This window comes from Poecilia reticulata, linkage group LG23 (genome assembly GCF_000633615.1).
Source record: "Poecilia reticulata strain Guanapo linkage group LG23, Guppy_female_1.0+MT, whole genome shotgun sequence".
In the NCBI taxonomy this organism is placed as follows: Eukaryota; Metazoa; Chordata; class Actinopteri; order Cyprinodontiformes; family Poeciliidae; genus Poecilia; species Poecilia reticulata.
The window spans coordinates 8,333,877-8,353,850 of record NC_024353.1 but is presented as its reverse complement, the minus strand read 5'-3'; the positions used below and the strand labels follow the sequence as shown (position 1 = coordinate 8,353,850).

General features: G+C 38.7%; 1 protein-coding gene across 1 annotated transcript in view; it reads right to left on the bottom strand.

Moving 5' to 3' along the window:
- Positions 1-19,974, bottom strand: part of LOC103459532 (copine-8) — a 73,239-nt gene that overhangs the window by 18,352 nt on the left and 34,913 nt on the right. Inside the window, exons 6-9 of the mRNA XM_008401168.2 lie at positions 16,850-16,926; positions 7,402-7,465; positions 4,715-4,818; positions 3,025-3,129 (exon numbers count right to left, since the gene is read on the bottom strand). Of these exons, the coding sequence (XP_008399390.1) occupies positions 3,025-3,129; positions 4,715-4,818; positions 7,402-7,465; positions 16,850-16,926 (350 nt within the window). The remainder of the gene's footprint in view (positions 1-3,024; positions 3,130-4,714; positions 4,819-7,401; positions 7,466-16,849; positions 16,927-19,974) is intronic.

Sequence of the window (19,974 nt, the reverse complement as noted above, 5' to 3'; positions counted from 1 at the left end):
ATCTTTAACAGAAGAATGGCTTGTAGGGAAGGGCATGGAGGAGAGTGGGGGCAGAAGAATAAAAGAACAAGCAGCAAATTAAACCAGAGAGAGCCCTCTGCACTCAGCCGGAGAGACTGACGAGCCTCTCGGTTAATTTAGTTTGTCATTTTGACAGAAGAAAGCAGAGACAGATCTCTTGTGTTTGCACTGCACAAGACTGTAACTAGACAGGGGACTTTCCAGACTGTGTTCTGAACTCGCATGGAGCCCGTTCTCTAAAGCATCTGAGTGATATCTAATTAGAATCCGAACCCGGGCTGAACTTTTCCGCCTTGCAGAACGAGGACGGGAAATGTAAGTCCTCGTTAGCTGCTGAGGAGAGCCGGATACGCTTTACAGGGAAAGAAAAAGTCAGGAACAGGGAGCGGCGACGGTCCAGGCCGACACTGGTTGAACGGTGTTCCCGGTTTTCATCCCCTTTTCCCCTTAAGACGACAACGAGAGGAAAACATTTCGTTGTTCGGAGCTTTGATGATGCAACATGAAGCTGTGATTGAGTGCATGTGCAGAAAGACAGTCCTCCTTTGTTTTCCAGCTTCAGCTCGCCCTTATCTCCCGTCTCAGGCTGCAGACCCATGTGTGGAAGCGTTTGTGTGCCGTACATGCAGCTTGCTGAGTCTCCCGCTGATAAGGCATGGAGCAACTGTGCTCCAGCAGTAAGCTTATTGGACCAAACTGTGGATCAATGCTGCTGTCTGTTAGCTCAGCAGAGATAAACCCTGTGGCTGGCTTCTTTGTGCCCTTTTCACTACTAAGCTGCTATAGACACAAGAGAATCTATCCATTTATTTGTTTTCTTACTTGATAGAGTTGAACTTCCCCTGAGATGTTATGTAACCGAGGAAGCAATGTAACTAAACGCAACTCAACCATTCTCTCATTTTTACTCTCCTTGTTGAAATCAATCACAGCTGGGGAAATTTTGATTAGTAATCAGAGGCGCTCTTCAAAATGGGAAGGACAAGAGAACATGCTTGTCAATAAATCAGCTGCAGGGAAACAAGTTCAATTGGAGTGGTGGTTTAAAACAAAAGATTATGCTACAGCAATGCAAGATGAATTTATTTCCAAGGATAAAGATTTACTATAAGTTGCATTTACCGCCGCTCTTCCTCGACTGTGACAGTTTTGATAGTAACCCCTCAGGTACAGACGCTGCGCTCTGTACCTACGAGTTAAGACTCCAAATCCTGTCATTCAGTATATCTTTAACAATAAGTGCCGCTGACAGCTTCTCCATCCTCTGCACTTCCACAGTCGGATTCACAGAAAGCCGAGGAAACCCGTTTCCCAGCAGATGTACGTGTCTGCAATCCTCAACAGGGTCAATTCCTGATTTATGTTTGTACTATTTTGAACAGATCAGATCTTACGAGCTGTGAGGATATCAGGGTACAGGCGGGTGAATACAAATACATGAAAAAACAATTAGATTTTTTATATGTAAAAAAACAAATGTAAAAAACAACAACCTTGCATTTCTTTTCTTTTGTTTCACCATTATGAGAAATGTGCTAACATAAATCCCATAATAGCAACATTTGTTACATTTTAAACTGGTGCCGTTTGCTTTCACACTGCACTGGCAAAGAAATTCAAACTAATTGAAAAACCTGTTCCCTCCCCTTTCTTGTGGTGGCGCTGCACCAAGAACCACTGAAGGAAACGACACAAAAACCTCCAAAGAAGGCATTTTCTTAAAATGTAAACAAAAATGGCACAACAGCAGATTTGAATGATTGTCGGATTTATTTTTTGTCTTTGGTAAAAGACCCTGAGCAATTTTTCCCACTAGCATTAGACTCTCAAGCTTCTTTTGATTGTATTTACCCAGAATACCCTGCACTATAGTTTGCTTCCTGCTTTTGGAGCAGTCTCCGGTCCAGTCCACTCGCATCCAAATGTAAATTCGAACCGCACCAGAATTCACTTCAACAGAACAGAGAGACCTATGTTTTTAGGCGAACCAGAGTTCCCTTTTTTGGTCTGCATCAGAGTTCAACTGCACTTTCACACCTCCCCCAAACAAATCAGGCTTTCTAGGCCAACGAACCGGAGCTTTATTAAGGCAGACTAAACAAGGCTCATGGGGAAAAAAGAGGTTAGAATCAGATAGAAGAAAGTTTATTTCCCCGTTTTCACTTGTGGCAATTTTAGGTCTCCATGAAACTGCTGCAAAGTCTCCCTTAAATGTCGTCACCTCGGCACGATGTTTACGAGAGCTGACAGGAAAGCTCTTGCCTAGAGTCAAATGAGTTTCATCATCATCAGTTTGCCCCTTTCGAAAAAAAGAGCTCTGCATTAAGAGAAAGCAGCTAATCACACCATTTAACACTGCGTCTGCACAGCAAATGGTGGTGTAGACAAGGTCCAAAGGACTTAAAAAAATAAATAAATACTGCCAGAAAATATTATTACTGCTCACCAATAAGTCTGACGGATCAATCTGAATGCTAGTTGGTTTCACATAGAGAGCGACAGCAGTCATTATTTCTGCCCCTGTGGTGAAACTGTTAGCAGTATTCACTCGTTCTGCTGGTGATCCCGAATACTTTCCTCCGCTGCTCCTCAACACAATGCAGAACATGCATTTTTCATGTGGCGGGGAGCCCTGTTATTTACTTTCCACTGACATTATCTTTCCAGAGAAACAGAAACATTGTGAGGCACACGTCTCTGGCAGGTGAGCATTATCAGCACTGTCACATAATGACGGCTCCTGTCATTTCTATGTAATCCTAATAACAGCATAAAAAGAGGCTTTCATACAACTATTACGTGGGGGTTGTTTTTATAAACAGAGCCAAAATCCAGTCTGAAGAGGCCATTAGCAGGAACCTGCTGTTCATTAATAAGGGTTCTTAAAGCTATTTATTCCTCTAAAGATTTTTGTTTTGTGTGCAGTACTTTGAAAATATGTATTGCTGTTCAAGATGCTTGCAGAAGCAGCGGTCTGGTAGCCATAACCCCAGGGAGGTTTACCTGTCATAATCCCCGTTGCAGAGAGCTCTCACGGGGATCTTAAAGGCTTGCCACACGGGGTTCAGCGTGTTCTTCACCACCTCGGTCTTGTGGCAGATGGTAAACCTAGAGAGAAAGGACGACAAGTGGAAGGTGGTAAATGTGACCCAGAAACCCAAAGTGAAATCAAGTAACTGAAGGGTAGCGAGGGATTCTGAATGGAGAAGTTTGGATTTTCAATAAATCAATAAATAGCCTTTGGGACCAAAATTGGATAATTTTCACCATAACCAACCCTGACCACTTATCAGATGACATATCGACAGTTTCGTAATAGCAACACAGCTATTAACGCTCTTAATGTGGATGTTGCAACTGACGGGAGAAGAATCAAAGTTAGTTTTTATTTTTAGGGACGTTGGACGTTCATTCAGGTTGCTGGTGAAGAGTTCGACTTTGTTGGGTCATTTGAATCCTTTTTGTCTTTGCTGCTATTGCAGTTTTGATCATTTTCATTTTTTCAGCCAAAAAACAAAAAGGAACTACAGAATATCGATTCATACCAGCCGAGGGGACATTTTGTTTAAAAGGTGTTCGAGAAACCTGATCTAATTGTTAATGTAGAGTAACCATAAAAAGATAACAGAAAGACATATCTTACATGCTAGATTTGGCAAAGTTGGCAACCTTAGTTAAAATAAGAGCTATTCCAATTGACAGCATCTGCTACAAATTATTTTGTTTCTGTTTTAAATGCACCCTCCCACACAGTGTGACATCACCTCTGCTTCTAAGTAACAGGATACTGCATGTGTCTTCCTGGGTTTGTTAATCAAATAGTATTTTGTCAACCTGTCTGTGGTATTATAGGATAACTGAAAACTATTGAACTAAGTAAAATATCACACAGAAAGACCATTTATTGGGTCTGCTACACTATTTCTGGTCCCTGAGAATTTTTTTTGTTTCTATTTTGCTATTTCTTTCAATTTTGAGTAAATAAATTGTTAATATAGATAATAACCAATAAAATTTTATGCAATTTCTGAAATTAGTTTTAAACGTGATAGCTCTAAAAATACATTACCTCTACTTTTCCGGATTCAAATGTTCAAAGTATAAAAACAAAGATTCAAGATGAAGTTATGTGATAGATTTTTAAGAGAAAAAAATATCTGTTTCCTTGCTATATTTTCCTTTCTCTCAAGCAAATAATTAATTCGACTTCCAGACGTTTCCAGCAGGCCACAAAGTAACACCAATATTTGTTGGAAGTTCTAATATAATAAAAACAACAGCTTCTCACAGCTTTAAATTACATTCAAGTTGCCATGACATTTTTTTAAACAATTTTTCCTGTTTCAAAGATTTTTGTCCCCCCTCACACACACCATCAGGAAGCAGAAAAAGAGGTAATTTCATGAGTCCCTCAGAGCATAAAGTCTTATCTGACTTGTACCACACTGCAGGAAAACAGAAAGCGCCAACAGAGGCGGGTCCAACATGCACACCTGTAAAATCTGTGTGTGCTGCGCTTTTCCCCAACACACACATGCTGACATCTCCACATGTAATTCACACACGTTTACACGGAAAATCAATAAAAAACATTTATTTTGCAGGGAGGGGTTCAAAACCCAACATGAAAAGGGGAAAAGAAAGTGAATGAGGGAACGTGAAAACAGGATGGACAGATTGGAGGAAAACTCACGTGCTGTCTTCGTTGCTCCTGTAGAAAACCAGGAAAGGGTCCGACTTGCCAAAGAAATCTTTTTTGTCCAACTTGGTCCCACAGAACTGCATCATCACCGATTCCTTGAGAAACAAAGCAAAGCATGTCGGGATCAACCAGTGGGACTGAAAATAAATCATTTACTGTAAGAATACATGAGTAGAGATTAGAGGTGTGCCGATCGATCGGCCAACGATCATAATCGGCCGATTTCCGTGAAAAAGTGTATGATCGGTGATCGCCGATCACGGTATCTTGTTGCCGATCACACAAACTGATCACCTGCATCTCATTTCGCAGCCTGCCTGTGAGCAGGTCTCCTCTTTCCTTTGCACTGTGCAAACGCGCGGCAACAAATCCTAAGCAACGTGAAACTATAACTCACTGAGTGATTGGGGACGTTTGCGTGTTGTGGCGGAAAATTGAAGCACGTGGGGTGAAGCAGGTCAAAATGCATCAACACGACGAAGCTAATATGGCATAAAAACAATGCCATACTTGACGGAGTTTGGCTACATCGAGGCTTACTGCAGTAAAAAATACATATATAGCGATCAGATAGCAGGTAAAGCAGTACACAGCTACAAACACTCACCCAGATTAGCATGACGGTCAGAAAGCTAAACAAATAACCAGCAAAATTATTTAAGTCTTCGAGCTGCAATGTAAGACGCTGGTTCTGTTCTCGCTGTTGAACCGCTGCTTCTGCTCCACCTGGTAGTGACTCTCACACCGAACCTCTGCTTAAAGCTGCAGCATCTAACCTAAAAAAATACATTTTACATACGTATKAAAACTTTYGCTGTCMTAACATGAGACAGATAATCTCTGAAAAAATAATCGATCTCCTCCCTGTTCTGCATAATTACTCCGCTCAGTCAGAAACAGTCACTCAGAACTAGCAGTAATCAGCTAGCCGCCATGCTATCAAGACGTTTTCATTCAGTAACTCGGGATTGTTTATTGGACCTGTATTTGCCTTTGAATGTTAAGTTTTATACTTGAATTTTTTGGCAATGTTGAGAGGTTTTATTTAGACTCTTTGCATTATTTAGCCTCTTCAGAGCCTTCATATGTCTTCAGTCTGTTAAAGATAGTATTACTGATAACAGTACAATTTGCACAATGCCTGTTTTGTTTAGTTTTCTTCTTGGGAAAAGTTATTAAAAACAAGTTTTTGTCTAAATTAAGGTGAATTCATGGCTCCTTTTTCCACATAACGTGGTAGTGTTTATGAATAAAAAAAAAATTATAATTATGTGATAGGTGATTTTTATCACCGATGGGTGATCGGAATCGGAATCGGCAGGAAAAAACCTGATCGGCACATCTCTAGTAGAGATGGTAACTGCATGAACTTCAGTGACCTATAAAACCCCAGAAACCACCTGGAGCAGCCATGAAGCTAAAATGCTAACAGGATTTTCCAATGATATAGATACAATAGCCATTAAATTGGGTTCGTATATTGTTTACAATCACATCTGAAGTTTCTGAAAGGAAACTGGGGCAGTTCCAGTAAAACTGGAAAACTTGGATGTTTAAGACGGTCAGAAAATGCTAATTTAAGTCCAACTTTTATGCTTTAATTAGCTAAAAAAAACAACATTTTCAGACATATTTAGGCCTGAACTTTGACTAGGCCCTTCTGACACAGGGATGTTTTGATCTGAATCATTCCAATGAAGCTCGAGTTCGTCTCCATGGATATAAAGTTTTTTTGCAGTCTCCAACTGGTTTTCCATACTGCATCTGGTTAATTCATCCCTGACCCATGTTATTCATGAAGTTTTCCGGGAAGTCTTCTGTTTTCCATGAAAACAGAACAAGAAGTTTACTTTTGCCACTTCTCGTGTGCCGAGGCTGCTGCTGTCTGCTTTCCTGCAACTTCACTGGTGCATAACAAAAGAAAAGGGCGTCATTTTATTTAACTGACAGTCTGAATCCTAAAATGTATTTATTTATTTTTTTACTGATGACTTGGGAAAAGACTGTTCCTGCTCCGTTATTGAACCCCAGAAGTAATTAAGGGCATGCTGAGTAAAGAAACTGGGACAGCAATGATGACAGATGAAAAATAAATAGCACCAGGGAAATACAGGGGGAGGATCAACACATTTTTGATGTAATCCCTTAGAAGAAACCTTATTATTTATTGATTTGAACAGTGCTTTTCTCTTGTTGTTTTGCATTTGAATAAATTAATTTCACAGTGTGCTATGCAGATAGTAAAGTAACTCAATTTATTGTCATTTCAGACAAACTTAACACCAAGCGTGAGGATGTTTGTTTTTGTTTGATTATTTCTTTGTTGGAACAAAGCCTCTTGGCAATGAATTGTGTAAAATTGGAAAGGCTCTTTATTTAGGGATAACTAATTATGAAAGTGCCTTTGTAGACTGAGCTGTAGAGATGGTGAGTTCATGTACATGTTCGTTTAATTGAGGTGCAGAAAATAAAGTCTGCTTTTGAGAAAAACAAGATGCAGCACGACAAAATGACATTAAAATTCAATCGTACAAAGATACTAGTGGAATGACGACTAATGTACTCATTTGGGAAAGGCCTCCGTTATTTTAGTATGAACAAACTAGAGCGTGTGTGAAAGCAGATCTTAAAAACAGAAAACCTAAAAGGCAAAGAGCTCCAAGAAACCAGTTACTCACCCTGCAGTTGTTCAACTCCTCGGCTTTCACGATAATGGTCCCGCACTTCTTCCCTTGAATGCCTCTGCAGACGGACACACACAAAACACGATTAAGGGTCAAGGGGTCACAATTGCACGCAGACACAGACCTTGATTTGATGTTTACGTGACCTGCGCCCTTCCTCCTGCTGTATAACTCGCCCCTTAACGGCTAAGGGCAGAGACGACAACGATTGAAAAGACATCTCGTACTTCCTGAGAGGATTTTCTATCTCCGCGAGGAGCAGTCGAAGGGAACATCGAGTTTGTTTGATGACAACAAGGAGGGATCCGTAGATATCCAGCAAGAGGTCCCAGGTTGGGTGCCAACCTTCTCACAGTAGGATGGGACCTTCCATGTGTGCATCGAAGCCCCAGCAATCGCCTGCCTGCTTATACACAGGCTGAGAACTTACCGATTTCAGAAAATGTTTCACTTGGGAAAATGACCTGTCATATATTTTTATCCGTGAATTGTTGTTGTTCTTTCAGAGGCTTTGTTTTTTATTTTACTCTTGCACATCCAAATAGGGGTTACTGAATTGAAATGCAATACATTTTCCCAGGTATGTTGTTCCTGTCCATAAGTAATCTTTGCCGAAACACAAATATTACAACATTTGATTGATGCACAAACCAATAAGCCCTTTCTTGGTGTAAAAAAATATCAATCCAAGATCCAATCCAATTTAGCTGAAGAGTCGATATCATGTAATCCCAGTTGGTTAAAACCCATCTCTCTAATATTGCCAGCAATTCCTCATCCTAAGCAAACCAGAGGGAGACCGAGATTATTTACCACTTTGAAAATATCTTCAAAGAATATCACTTTCTTCTTTTTTACTTTGTTGATTTCCATCTTCCTTTAGCGTTATTGAAATCAAAAGTTTGCAGCTGCTTCACAGTTTGTGTTTGTCGTCATTCAGGGTTTCAGGAACAGAATCTGTGTTTTACAGGTGGGACCAGAAACTGGATTATTACCTGGATGTCATTACCATGATGTTTAAAATTGTTCCCAAACAGGTATAAACGAAGGCTATAACGTTTTGAATAGCAATCCATAACTTCTTTAAGCACTTTAAGTCCATAGAGAGTTTTATGACAGATTAAAAAGAAATGTTCAAATACTGTTATAAATAGAGCAGCCACTGAAAGTGACAACTTTGTCGAAAGTCGAGCCATAATTTCAATAAACAATCAAAGTGGATTAGTAATTCTATAACAATCAAATCAGTAAATCACGAGTTGTTAAGCACAATTTGGACATGTGGGAGGCAAAAGCAGCCTGACATATTCTGAGTAAACTTCCAATCTGACTGTGATGAGATCTGCCATGAGAGACCCATCTGGCAGAAATTGACTGAGGCAGTCATTTAAAAAGCCCAGAATTGGGGTCGGAGACCTCTGCTTCACTGTAATTCAAAATCTCCTTTTAGCACGGAGCAGGGAGCTGGGAGGAACATGCTTTCAAAATGGCAGAATTGTCAGGAATGAAATAGATCCTGGGACCCAGTGAATTGCAAGGAGGAGGGAGTGCTCTATTTTCTCCAGGGAGCTGAGGTCACGTCATTCATATGCATTACGTGTGTAAAGAGAAGGAAGGATACACAGGCTGGAGACAGGAAACAATCCTAGAAAGAATGGTAGCAAAAAAAAACATCAATTATGTTTGATTTCTTTCAATTCTTCCACCAGAAGATTTGATGTATTTAATTGGGATTTTAAGTCACAGAGCCAATTAGCTCATATTTGCTAAATGGAAGGGCAGACATTTGTCCAGCAGCCTGTCGTGTTTTTGAGTTAAAAAATGTTTAAAGTTGACGAAAAATGTGAAAATATCACTTGATAACTATGTGATATCAAAAGATTGAAAGATTAATGCTTGAACACCAACTATAAAGTCTTAAAAAAAAAAAAAGCAATGCCTAGCCTGGTAGGGGCACAATAAAGCTTGGTGGCCCACCAGGCTTATAATAGACTCAGGTAAACCCTGGTGTATGCATGTCTACCAGCTCTGGAGACTCACTTTTTTTGCCCGCCATTCTTTGTAAAACTGTCAGTTTGGATGGCAAGCATCTTTTGTCACACATTTCCGACTGGATTTAGTTCTGCACTTGGTCTGGACCATTCAAAAACATTGACTATGCCTTCTTCTAAACCATTCCACGGAATATCTGACTGTTTAGGGTTGATGTTCAGCAGTAGGTCCTAATTGGTGTTTGTTAGGGTTCGTCCTCTATTCAGCCGTTTTTCAGAAACCCAGAAATGTTTTCCTTTCACTGGATTTTCAATGTGGTTTATGTCAGGGCTATGTTGGTGAGTCAACCAAGAGGATTAATACACCGTATCACTAAATTAGACATATTTTAATGTAATCTCCCCACAATTGTATGCAAAGGAGAGGGGAAAAAAACACAATCCCCCACAATCTGTGTCTCTATGACAACCCAGCCGAGCCAGGAACCCCAATGACGGGTCATGGAATGGGATTCCTCCGCTAGTTACATCTTTCCCAAATCCTCGCCATTCCTCCTCCATATCCGAGACAGCTGAGGTCATTATTCTGGCTGACAGATCCGCCTCGAAATGATATGTGGGCAGGAAGCAGAAAGATTGTTCAGCTGTGGGACGAATAATGAATCTCACTGTTTTGCCTTGTTTACATATATGAGACGAGACATTGGCGTGCAAAAACTTCAGAAAAAAAAAGGAAAGTAATGCACAAACTGAACTAAATAGAAGTGTGTGTGTGTGGACTTGTGAAAAAAATTGTTTTTTTATTCTTAAAATACTAAAATTGAATAAATATAAACAGAAAACATACAGGAAAAAATGAGAAGCTATGCTAAACGAGTAAACACAATCAAAACAAGATAATTGTTTGGCATTTCCTGTCACCAAATCATTTTATTTCCCAAAAATGAAAAAAAGAAATTGCCCTAATTTCATAAATTGTTTGTATACCTGTATGTAAAACAAAATACAGCTGTATTTTTGAGAGTAATGTTTCTTTAGTGAGTGGGTGGAGGGGATTCCTTTTTATGTAAGAAACGCGAATTTTTTATATAAATGCCAAGTTGCTTTCAAGTAAATTGCTTTCCTCTGTTCAGTTTATAAAACACTCCAAAGTTAAGGAGTGCTTCAGGGATACGTCTAAGCTCTCCTGTGTGTGTGCTGGATGTGTGTGAGGAAGTGCTGTGTACGCTCTAATCAAGACACATGGTTTTGCAATCAGCATCTGGCAAGAGACGGCTAATTAAGTCTGGGCTTCGTCTGGGCTCTGGAGTTACATGCATGCATGTCGTTCTCATTATATTCCTGACCAAGGCAGAGTATCTGAATGAGTGATCAGTTGTCGTTACAATAGCATGATCCGTCTATTCTTGGTCATGCCACACACATTTCCCCCACCCTGAAAAAGCAGCTCGTAATCATAATTCTCTCCCACAAAAAGACGCCTGACACAAAATCTGTGTCAGAGCAGAAGCAGATAGAGGCGTTCTTTGTCCTTGTTTTTTTTTTTTTTTTTTTTACAAATGCTTATAATCAAGCTTCCTTTCACAGCGATCAGCCTTTCCTTGCGTCCTTGTTTCTGAAGCCGTCACCCGCTTTGCTGTCAATAGCTCACCAGAGTTTGTCTTTGACCCTGTGATGAAGCTGCAATAATTATTTACCAGTCCAACTTTGGAAAAGTGTCCCACACCAGAATCCCTTCTGCCAAACTTTACACTCGACACGAACCAGGCAGACAAGTGATGTTCTCCTGGCAACGTCCAAACCCAGATTCCCCCAGGCAGGAAGGCATGAAGGATTGCTCCAGAGAACATTTCTACACTACTTTAGATCAATGCTTTGTAGTAGACTGGGTGCTGTAAGGTTTAGATGAATCTACTCGCCAATAGAAACCCGCCATAAATCTTCCTTCTCTCTTCACTTCACCGTTTCTTCCCAAACATCTCTAATTCTTTGCCTGCGGAGCGTCGCAATAGCGATTCTTTACCTCCGTTCAAATCCAAAAGCTACACTATTTGTTAAAGATTGCCTACTCAGTGCGATCACCTATTCCTTTGCTAATGTGTTTGTTCTGCTTCTAATTCTAATTTGTTTGTTCTGCTGCTCTATTTGTACAGCGTTCTTGAGCACTCTAAAAGGCACTTCTAGCTAAAATGTATTATTACACAAAGCTTACTACTGATAGTTTTTGAGCTAATTTGTTCTGTCATCACGTAGCAATGACTGTACAGAAAGTTTGTGATGCTCTGTACCTCCGCATCTATTCAGCTCTGTAATAATACATATCACTTAGTGGTTGAATTGCTGACGTTCCCAACTGCTCAACTGTGCAATCCAACAATTTACATCTACCACTGAGTGTCACTGTCCTCTGAAAATATTGTACGGGACTAAATAATCCCACATACTTCATCCCAACACATCACAACCCCAACCCATTGCTGTTCCTCCTCCCTCAGAGTCAAAGAGAGAGAGAGAGAGAGCGCCGCACTCTTCTGCAGATGGCCTCCTCCATGGACGACGATGTTACAATTTCCATCCAGGAGTTCGTAGCCATTTGACAGTCTTATAATTAAATATACAAATGCATGTAATTTGTCACCACGTCAGAGGGTTATCAGAGATGTTCATGTCTCCAGCAGATACAAAAAAAAACGGATAGCGAAAGCAAAACAAAATATTAACAAGTCTTTTGGAGTGCATTTCTGCATAAAAAAAGGGGGAAACAAACTTCTGACCTACAGAGCTCTGGGTGAAATACATTTACTGTCTTGTGTCGCCAAAGTAGAGGTGGACGTCTATCTGCGAACAAAATGATGCAAATTTTGTCTACATCAACGAGAGCCAATTTCAGGACTTTGAATGAAGTATGTGGAAGCCCTAAATTCCCTTTTAGTTTGTTTCTGATAACTCTGGACTAGTTGACTTGTGAACTTATTATATCATGAATAAAGTGATCTAATACCGACAGACATAATTGCTTTCCCTGTTGAATACTTCTACTAGAATGTAGGAAGTTACTTTGAATCCTAAGTTGTCAAAGCATGTATAAAATGTGACCCCGGTGAGTACGAGCTGAACCATGGTTGACAGGAAATGTTCTGCAGCAGAAGGTACAAATTAGTGCCACAAAAGGTTGTGTGTGAAATGACGAACACTGCAAGGGCACAAAATGAGCACCACCTCTTATTTAAAAAGAATCAAGACGATCAGAGACAGATTAGTCGCCTGTTGCAAAGTCTCTACAGAAACATTAGACAATCTCCTGCAATGGTATCAAACAGTCTGTCTGCACTGATGTGAAATTACATGGGTGGCCTGCCAAATGTTTGAAGTGGCTGACACAGCAGGGCACTTGGCCCCGACTTCTGGCTTCCCTGCTGGTGGAGTCATTTCTGGCAGCGTTTCAGAGTCAGGTGGCGTCTTATGCTGCTGCTGCTGTGATGGACTTACACCTGTTTTTACCTTTTTGATTTTTTTTTTGGTGCAAAGCAGAGATATGAGCTTTCTTTTTTCTTTTTCTTTTTTTAAAGACCTTCCTTTTATATCTGCCTGCGATCAACAACAAAAATAAACTCACACGGTCAACATGCCACAGCAACGGAAAATCTGAGACCATGAAGCAAGTATGTCATCATTAAAAAGGCAGTTTAAGAGTCTAAAGTGAAGAAGTGTAGCACATTTGGTGAAAGATCAAATCCTGTCACGTTTTTGACATGTGACTGTTGCTTTTGATGTGCCCGTTTAGCATAGTGTATGTATATTGATGAGGAACGTAGAACGCATTGTATTGTGTCAACATACACTGACACAATACAACTAACTTTTCAACTTTTGTAGAAAGGTTGTGGCTCTTTTCTACAGCTTTTTAAAACAATATTTAAACATATGCTAATAAAGTTTACTGTTCTTTAAACACCAACTGTCAAAGGTGTTCATATAACTATCAGCTTAGTTACAGATGGAGTCATTTTGCGCATTTTAAAGTGAATACACCTGCACCAGCGCAGACAGAGCATCTGCATAGTGTTGCATTAAGATCAATTTATGTACTTTTTGGGTCTTTTTTTAAACAATATTTGAGCAACAATGTCACTGGCCACCTGAGCAGATAACCTGACAATTAGTAAATTAACTCAAATTAATGTCACAGATTTGAACTTTTTAAATGTAATATTAGTAGGAATCAGTAGCATTTCTGTTTGAAATAAATGTGATTCATTTGCGTTTGAGGGTTTTTACACAAAAATGTCAAACTGCGGCGGTTTCACCAACGGTTGTCATGCCTTCGCAGCAGAGTGCAGCGAGACACTTCACCCAGTGTGTCCTGTCTTTTGTCTTCCGTTGCTCTCTTTCTCTCTCACACACACACACACACCTCAAGCCCAACTGGATTTTGATTGAACAATGTAATTAGTTATAATTAGCCCTTATTAAAATTGTTAAAGAGCCTCCCCAGTGACTCTGGCTGCAGGTGAGCGTCTGCAGAAGTCTAACAGACACGTCTATACAGACAGGATGTCTGTGAAATGACAACTGCAACAGCTGTGGGCTCCGTGTCTCACTTTCTTCTGTTTCTGCACGAATCAAACTTGAATTTAATAAACTCATTTAATTCAGTAGTTTTTTTCTCTCTCTCACCAACAGTACGTGACATGAGAAATGCAACGTAAACATTTCCGACTTTGATATTTTACTTTTTTGTACTTTGCCTCCCTGTCAAGATGCATAATTATAAGACTGTCATACATAGGACGATTAGCAGGGTTTTTGGAGAAATAAAAGTAGTTAATAGTAGCAGACAGCTAAATTGGAAGAAAAGATAAGATGAAAGCAATGAGATATCAAAATCTGAATTTTAAATAAAAATTAGGCTTAATATTGAAGCCAACATTTTTGAAAAGCCGCTTTAATTCTCTGGCCGTCCATAAAGCACATTAATGCTGAGTAACATCTTCAACTCCAAGGCAAAAACAGTCTGCATTAGAAAAAATAAATAAATAAATAAAATAAAAAAATCAAGCCATGCATACTAAAAAACATTTCATATGTTTGATTCTCTTACCGTAAGGTAGTTTAAGATGTTTGTTGAATGTCTTTGAAATTGGTTGATGGATTTCATGCCACTGATGAACTCATATAATTGTGAAATGAAATGAAAATGATGAGTAGTTTATTTTACAAACAAAAACCAAAAACTGTGCTTCCTTCCTTTACTCTAACAGCTCTAAATAAAGTCTCGCTGACTTGCCATCAGATGTCACCAAATTAACAAGAGGAACATTAAAGAAGCAGTCAAGATGCTCATGACGACTTTGGAAAAGTCCAACAAAAAGTTGTGCACAATTTTAAGTTTACGTTTTAAGCCCCTCCTTTGTTTTACTAATTCAGTGTCATAAATTAAGATTGATCGTGAGGAGGAGAGAGGTTTACTAAAAGCATCCATCAGGAAAGCCACATGTTGCACTCTGAACCCGTAACTCCTTCAGCAAAACGAATTTGCGATCAACTCTAAGCTTTAAGTGAGCAACTAAGCTCAAATAAGCTCAAATTAAAACAAAGGCAATTTCTAGATGAGAGCAAATTACTCCTGATGAAGCTCATTTAGCGTTTTGTGCTGATGCAAAGAGCCAGTGTTTCTGTCAGTAATCAAAAACAAAGATTCTCTGACAACACACTGAGACAAATTACAAACGACGAGGAGTTGAAGTCTGCTTTCCAGAGTGAAGGGTAAAATAATTTACTTCTTCATGAATGTTTTTACATCAAGTACCATCAGCATGTGATGGTACTTGATGGAAGAGTTTCCTTCAATTCCCAGCTTCGAATAACCTTATTAAGCTTGATACACCATGACGCAGAAAGTGCCAGAAGTTTCCATGGTTCATCTCACTCTCTCACAGGCTTGTGCAATTTCATTTTGACTCGTTGTTGCGGTGCACTATTGGAAAATCACTTCCATAACCAACATACTGGAAGACGATTAATAACAGATATTAAAATGATCTCACAAGACTTGAGCTTCGCATGTTTGATTAGAAGAGATTGTGCAGACAACCCTCTGCCTTTAGGAGCCAACTTTGCAGAGTGAAGAAAGACTAATTGCTGTCCGAAATGAGAGATTAGTAAAATGAAAGTCATTGATGCTCGTTAGCATATGACTGTTCTTAGCTAGCATCCGTTGTAGCCGTCATTGCATTTCTGTGTCAGCATAAACTGCTTATGTAATACATGGCATGTAAGTTTAATCATTTAAAAAGGTTCTGCATCATTTATACAAATTTCAAGTTGAATGTCTTTTCCTTCTCATCTAATCTGTAAGAAATCACCCTAGATAAAATGACATTTAAATCAATAAGGTCATATTAAAAACTAACATTTTATTGCCTTATATTATTAAGTTGTGTTACATTTTACATTTAATCTAGCTGAAAACATTTTACTTCAAGACGGTTAAATTGAACATAGATTCCATCAAAATGTAATTCCCTACAATTATTTGTACATTTAACACATTTAACAGCTTCCAACACACTTTATTCTTAATTCACAGAATTTAACACTTTAGTCCAATTCTGTGAAAATTGACTTAAAACTGATGAATCCAATCAGAATTTAATTTTAAATCTGTGTATATAATTCATCACAATTACACTGACTGCATTTAATTATAATTTGATTCACTTCTTCTGATTCCATAATTAATGATGATTAGTTCCACAATGGAGCAACATTAAAATTCCATATATTGACCGAATGCTTTTTTATTAATATTAAAGTTTAGAACATTAATGTACAAAAAAGGTCATTTAGCACCATCAGAATCTGATACCAGCACAGGATGCAAAGTAAGTGCCACTAAAATAATAAGTGTTCAGTTTTGATTGCAAAGAAGAAAATAAAAAAAATCTATATTTGTAACAAGTGTTACTGTGCATATTTTTAATTAGCTTCTGTAACTCTGCACTTTTTACCTCAGTTTCCCCAGAAACAGCAGCCAAGAACACAACGCGCTGGAAAAAAAAAGTCCAATTATAGAACATCATCAGAACTCGGTGTTCTTCTCGCAGAAATTAATGTGCACAAACTAGATCTCGAAAAAGGTCTGGGTACCTGATAAAACAGGAACATTTCCAGCCAATTTCTCATCTCATTGACGATGGAATCACGGATGAACTGTTCTCAACAAGTCACCTTTTTGTTCTTTGTGTCGAACGCTATCAAAGCGGATGGACATGTACATTCTGCTGCCAATAAGAATGAAAGCTGGGATGCAATCCAAAATGTTTTGGAGGTTTTCTTCTTTCACAGGCAAAGTGTGATTGACAGACTCTTCTGATGTTGCACATAGTAACCATCAATCACTTACGGTGAGACTAGAAATGGTGTTGACGTTTCCTGCTAAATCGACTCACCCAAGAGGTTTTTCCAAGCGACTGCCCAGCGATCCAACCACCTCTCCCAGGGTGCAGTAGGTCTGGCCCAGGAAGTCCTGTGGAATCAAAGAGCAAGTGAATATTATTGACATGAATCGCATAAACATGCAAACACAGATGGCATTTTATCAGAAATTATAAATGTTATTTCAACAGTTTAGCACAAAAATTTAAAAACAAATCTTAAATGGATTTTAGGATACAATGCCCCTCTTTTTGTACATATTTTCCTTCCACTCAACTTTCTGGTTCAAACTGCTTGGATATAGCGCTCTCAGCGCTCGAGTTTTGTTGCTTTCCCTAAATAGGGAATCAATAACTGTGTTGAATAACTGTTGAATCTGAAAAAACAAGTTTTAGGTTTTCTTTAGCTTTAAGACACAACTATCATAAAAACAAACGACAGAACAACATCACTCACTGCATAATGAAACCAGATATGGTATGAGATGCACTTACTGAACTGAACTAGACATAAATTTAGTTCTCTAGTTCTACATTCAAATTTATGGAAACGGTACCATACCAAATATAAATATGGAAATTATGCCCAATTGAGTCTTAATTTCACATTTGTGGCTTTCATGGAAACAAAACAAGTTTAAAAATGCAAAATTGTCTTATTTCTCCCTTTTTTTTCTTTTTTTTTTTAAACCAAGAGGTGAAGCCATTTGTCATTTTAGTGAAACGCGTCTAATTTTAGCTCAGAACAGCTCCGAGCAAAACCAACATAATGGTCTCATTTGCTATACTCATTAGCATCTCTTCTCAGTTTTTTTTTCTATATCTATCATCAGAAGAACAATTTCTTACATTTTCTAGATAAAATAAAAACACATCTGCAAATGTGTTTTATGATATTTTTTCCCCTCTGTCTTTGAAGAGAAAATAACAAGCCGCAGAAGAACCACGGCAGCTGCCAGCAGGGGGTCCATCAGAGGACCGGCTATGTGCTGATAATGGCTAATTACAACAAATAGCAGAACTGGTTGGGGAAATAAAGTTAAAAGAAAAGCTATTTCGACTCCAATCATCTAGATAACACTGATATATAAAGCAAAGAAAGTTCAAAAGAATGAACACTGCAATATGAAAAAACAAAGAAAAACTTGTACGAACAAATAAAGTAACTTTGGTAGAAAGTACCGCCTTTAACTTAGAGACCGTGTTTCTTTGAAGTACTTGCACCTGTCGGTTAAGCTTTGAAAAACAACATTTTACATTTTTACCAAACTATTTTGTAGCTATAAGAAATTAAAACGTAATTATTTAGAAATGTTACCGATTTGTTCACGGATGTTTTTCCATTGCTTTTATCGATTCACTATGATCAATACTTTTTGACTTGGCGTTTTGGACAAAAACCCAAAACAATCTGAAATGTCAAATTGGTTTCTACAAAATGACAAATAAGACCTACTTCAACAACAAAGATCCAGCCAAATGGTGTTAGTAGTCTCACAATGTGTGGACCAGAGATCATGTGATTGAGTCTCAAGTGATCCTTATATAAAAACTTTGGTGTTTGGAACATCGATTCATTTAATTAATCAGTATTCCTGGCTACGATTAGCAGCATGAAGACTAAAGAAAAAATCTAAAGTATAAGTCAGGGAATGAATACAAAAAAAACATCCTGTTGAGTTCTTTCGATGGTCCCAACTTTGTCTAATACCAATATATTTTATTGTATACATTGCTAATATTTAAGATCACAGTACTTTGGGACAGATTTAAAAAAAAAAAAAAAAAAGCTTGTATGTTCAGCAGCTTCACTATTGAGCCGTTCCATCTGGTTTTTCACAGCAACTGGCTTTCCTTGTTCAGTGCTGTGAATATGGTGAGTGTACCAAGTTCAAGTAGTGCATTCGCCTCCAGCTTGCAAATCTCAGAGGTCACGACACGGATCAACATAGCCATCTGCAGTCTAAGATTTCTAACTTGCAGTCTGTTAGCGCAAAAGGCACCTCGCCGTTATGAAGGCAGCAAAACACAAACCAAGAGCCAACAGAACGAGACTGTCAGGATTTCTAGGAGAAAACATTGTGTTTCTCTCGATGAAATAAAGGTGCAACGAAAAGTCAGAACACACTAGTAATGACTACCAGCGAAAAACATCAGAATAAAGTATTAAAACTCTGCAACCAACAGAGGATCTGCTTGTATTTCATATCCATTTTCAATCATGGCTGCAAACTATGTTTCAATCAGCGCAGCATGTTTCATTTCCTTCATGTGTATATCAGACTAGATCTCACACAGTTATGACTGAGACAGCCCCGCAGACTGTACTTCCTAAGATAAAACACACCATCTAATGGCCGGATTCCCTGGCTTTCCCTCTGGGATCTGCATCAAGGCTGTAAAGACGGTAAGCTGCCTCAGAGTCAATGTGCGTGTCTCCACTTATATGAGGTTATTGATTTCAGACTAGCGAGGTAAAACGAGCAAGGGCAGAGAGAAGATCGCCAAATGGGTAAGACTAAAGAAAGAAATGAGAACAGAGAGGGGGAAAAAGGTTTACAAAAGGCCAAGTAATGAAGAAACATTCTGATATTGCTAAGTGGTGGGGATTTACAGCGTCACCATGCAATCTATTAAAACGTTTTTCATATTTGGGCACAAACATTGACGTATGTTTGTGGTTGTGAGGGGATTGTGAGGTAAACCAACAGAGAAGTGAATAAATCTGAAAAGTGTTGTGGCAATGGGGTTGTTGTCCTGCTGTAAGAATGAACTAACCCAGTTTTAAATGTATGTCTTATAAAGCAATTTTTTTTCAATTTGTTGTTTCCGGTAAGCTCTGTATTTAGTTTCCATTACTTTCAGGCAACTATGCATTGTCACAACCATTCACTACTTGTGTTGGTCTATTTCATAAATAGCTCAGTAAACTAAATCAAAGTTTGAGGAAGATGACAAAATAAAAAAAATAAAAAACAGGGGTGTGAATACTTTATGAAGCACTGCAAATAATATTTACCAGAAAAAAGGTATGACTTTAATTTTCTTGTCTATTACATTTAAACCAAAGAAACCAGGATATCATCTGCATATCATCAAATCCATTATCCTGTCCTGATTGATCTCTTCTTTCAATTCCA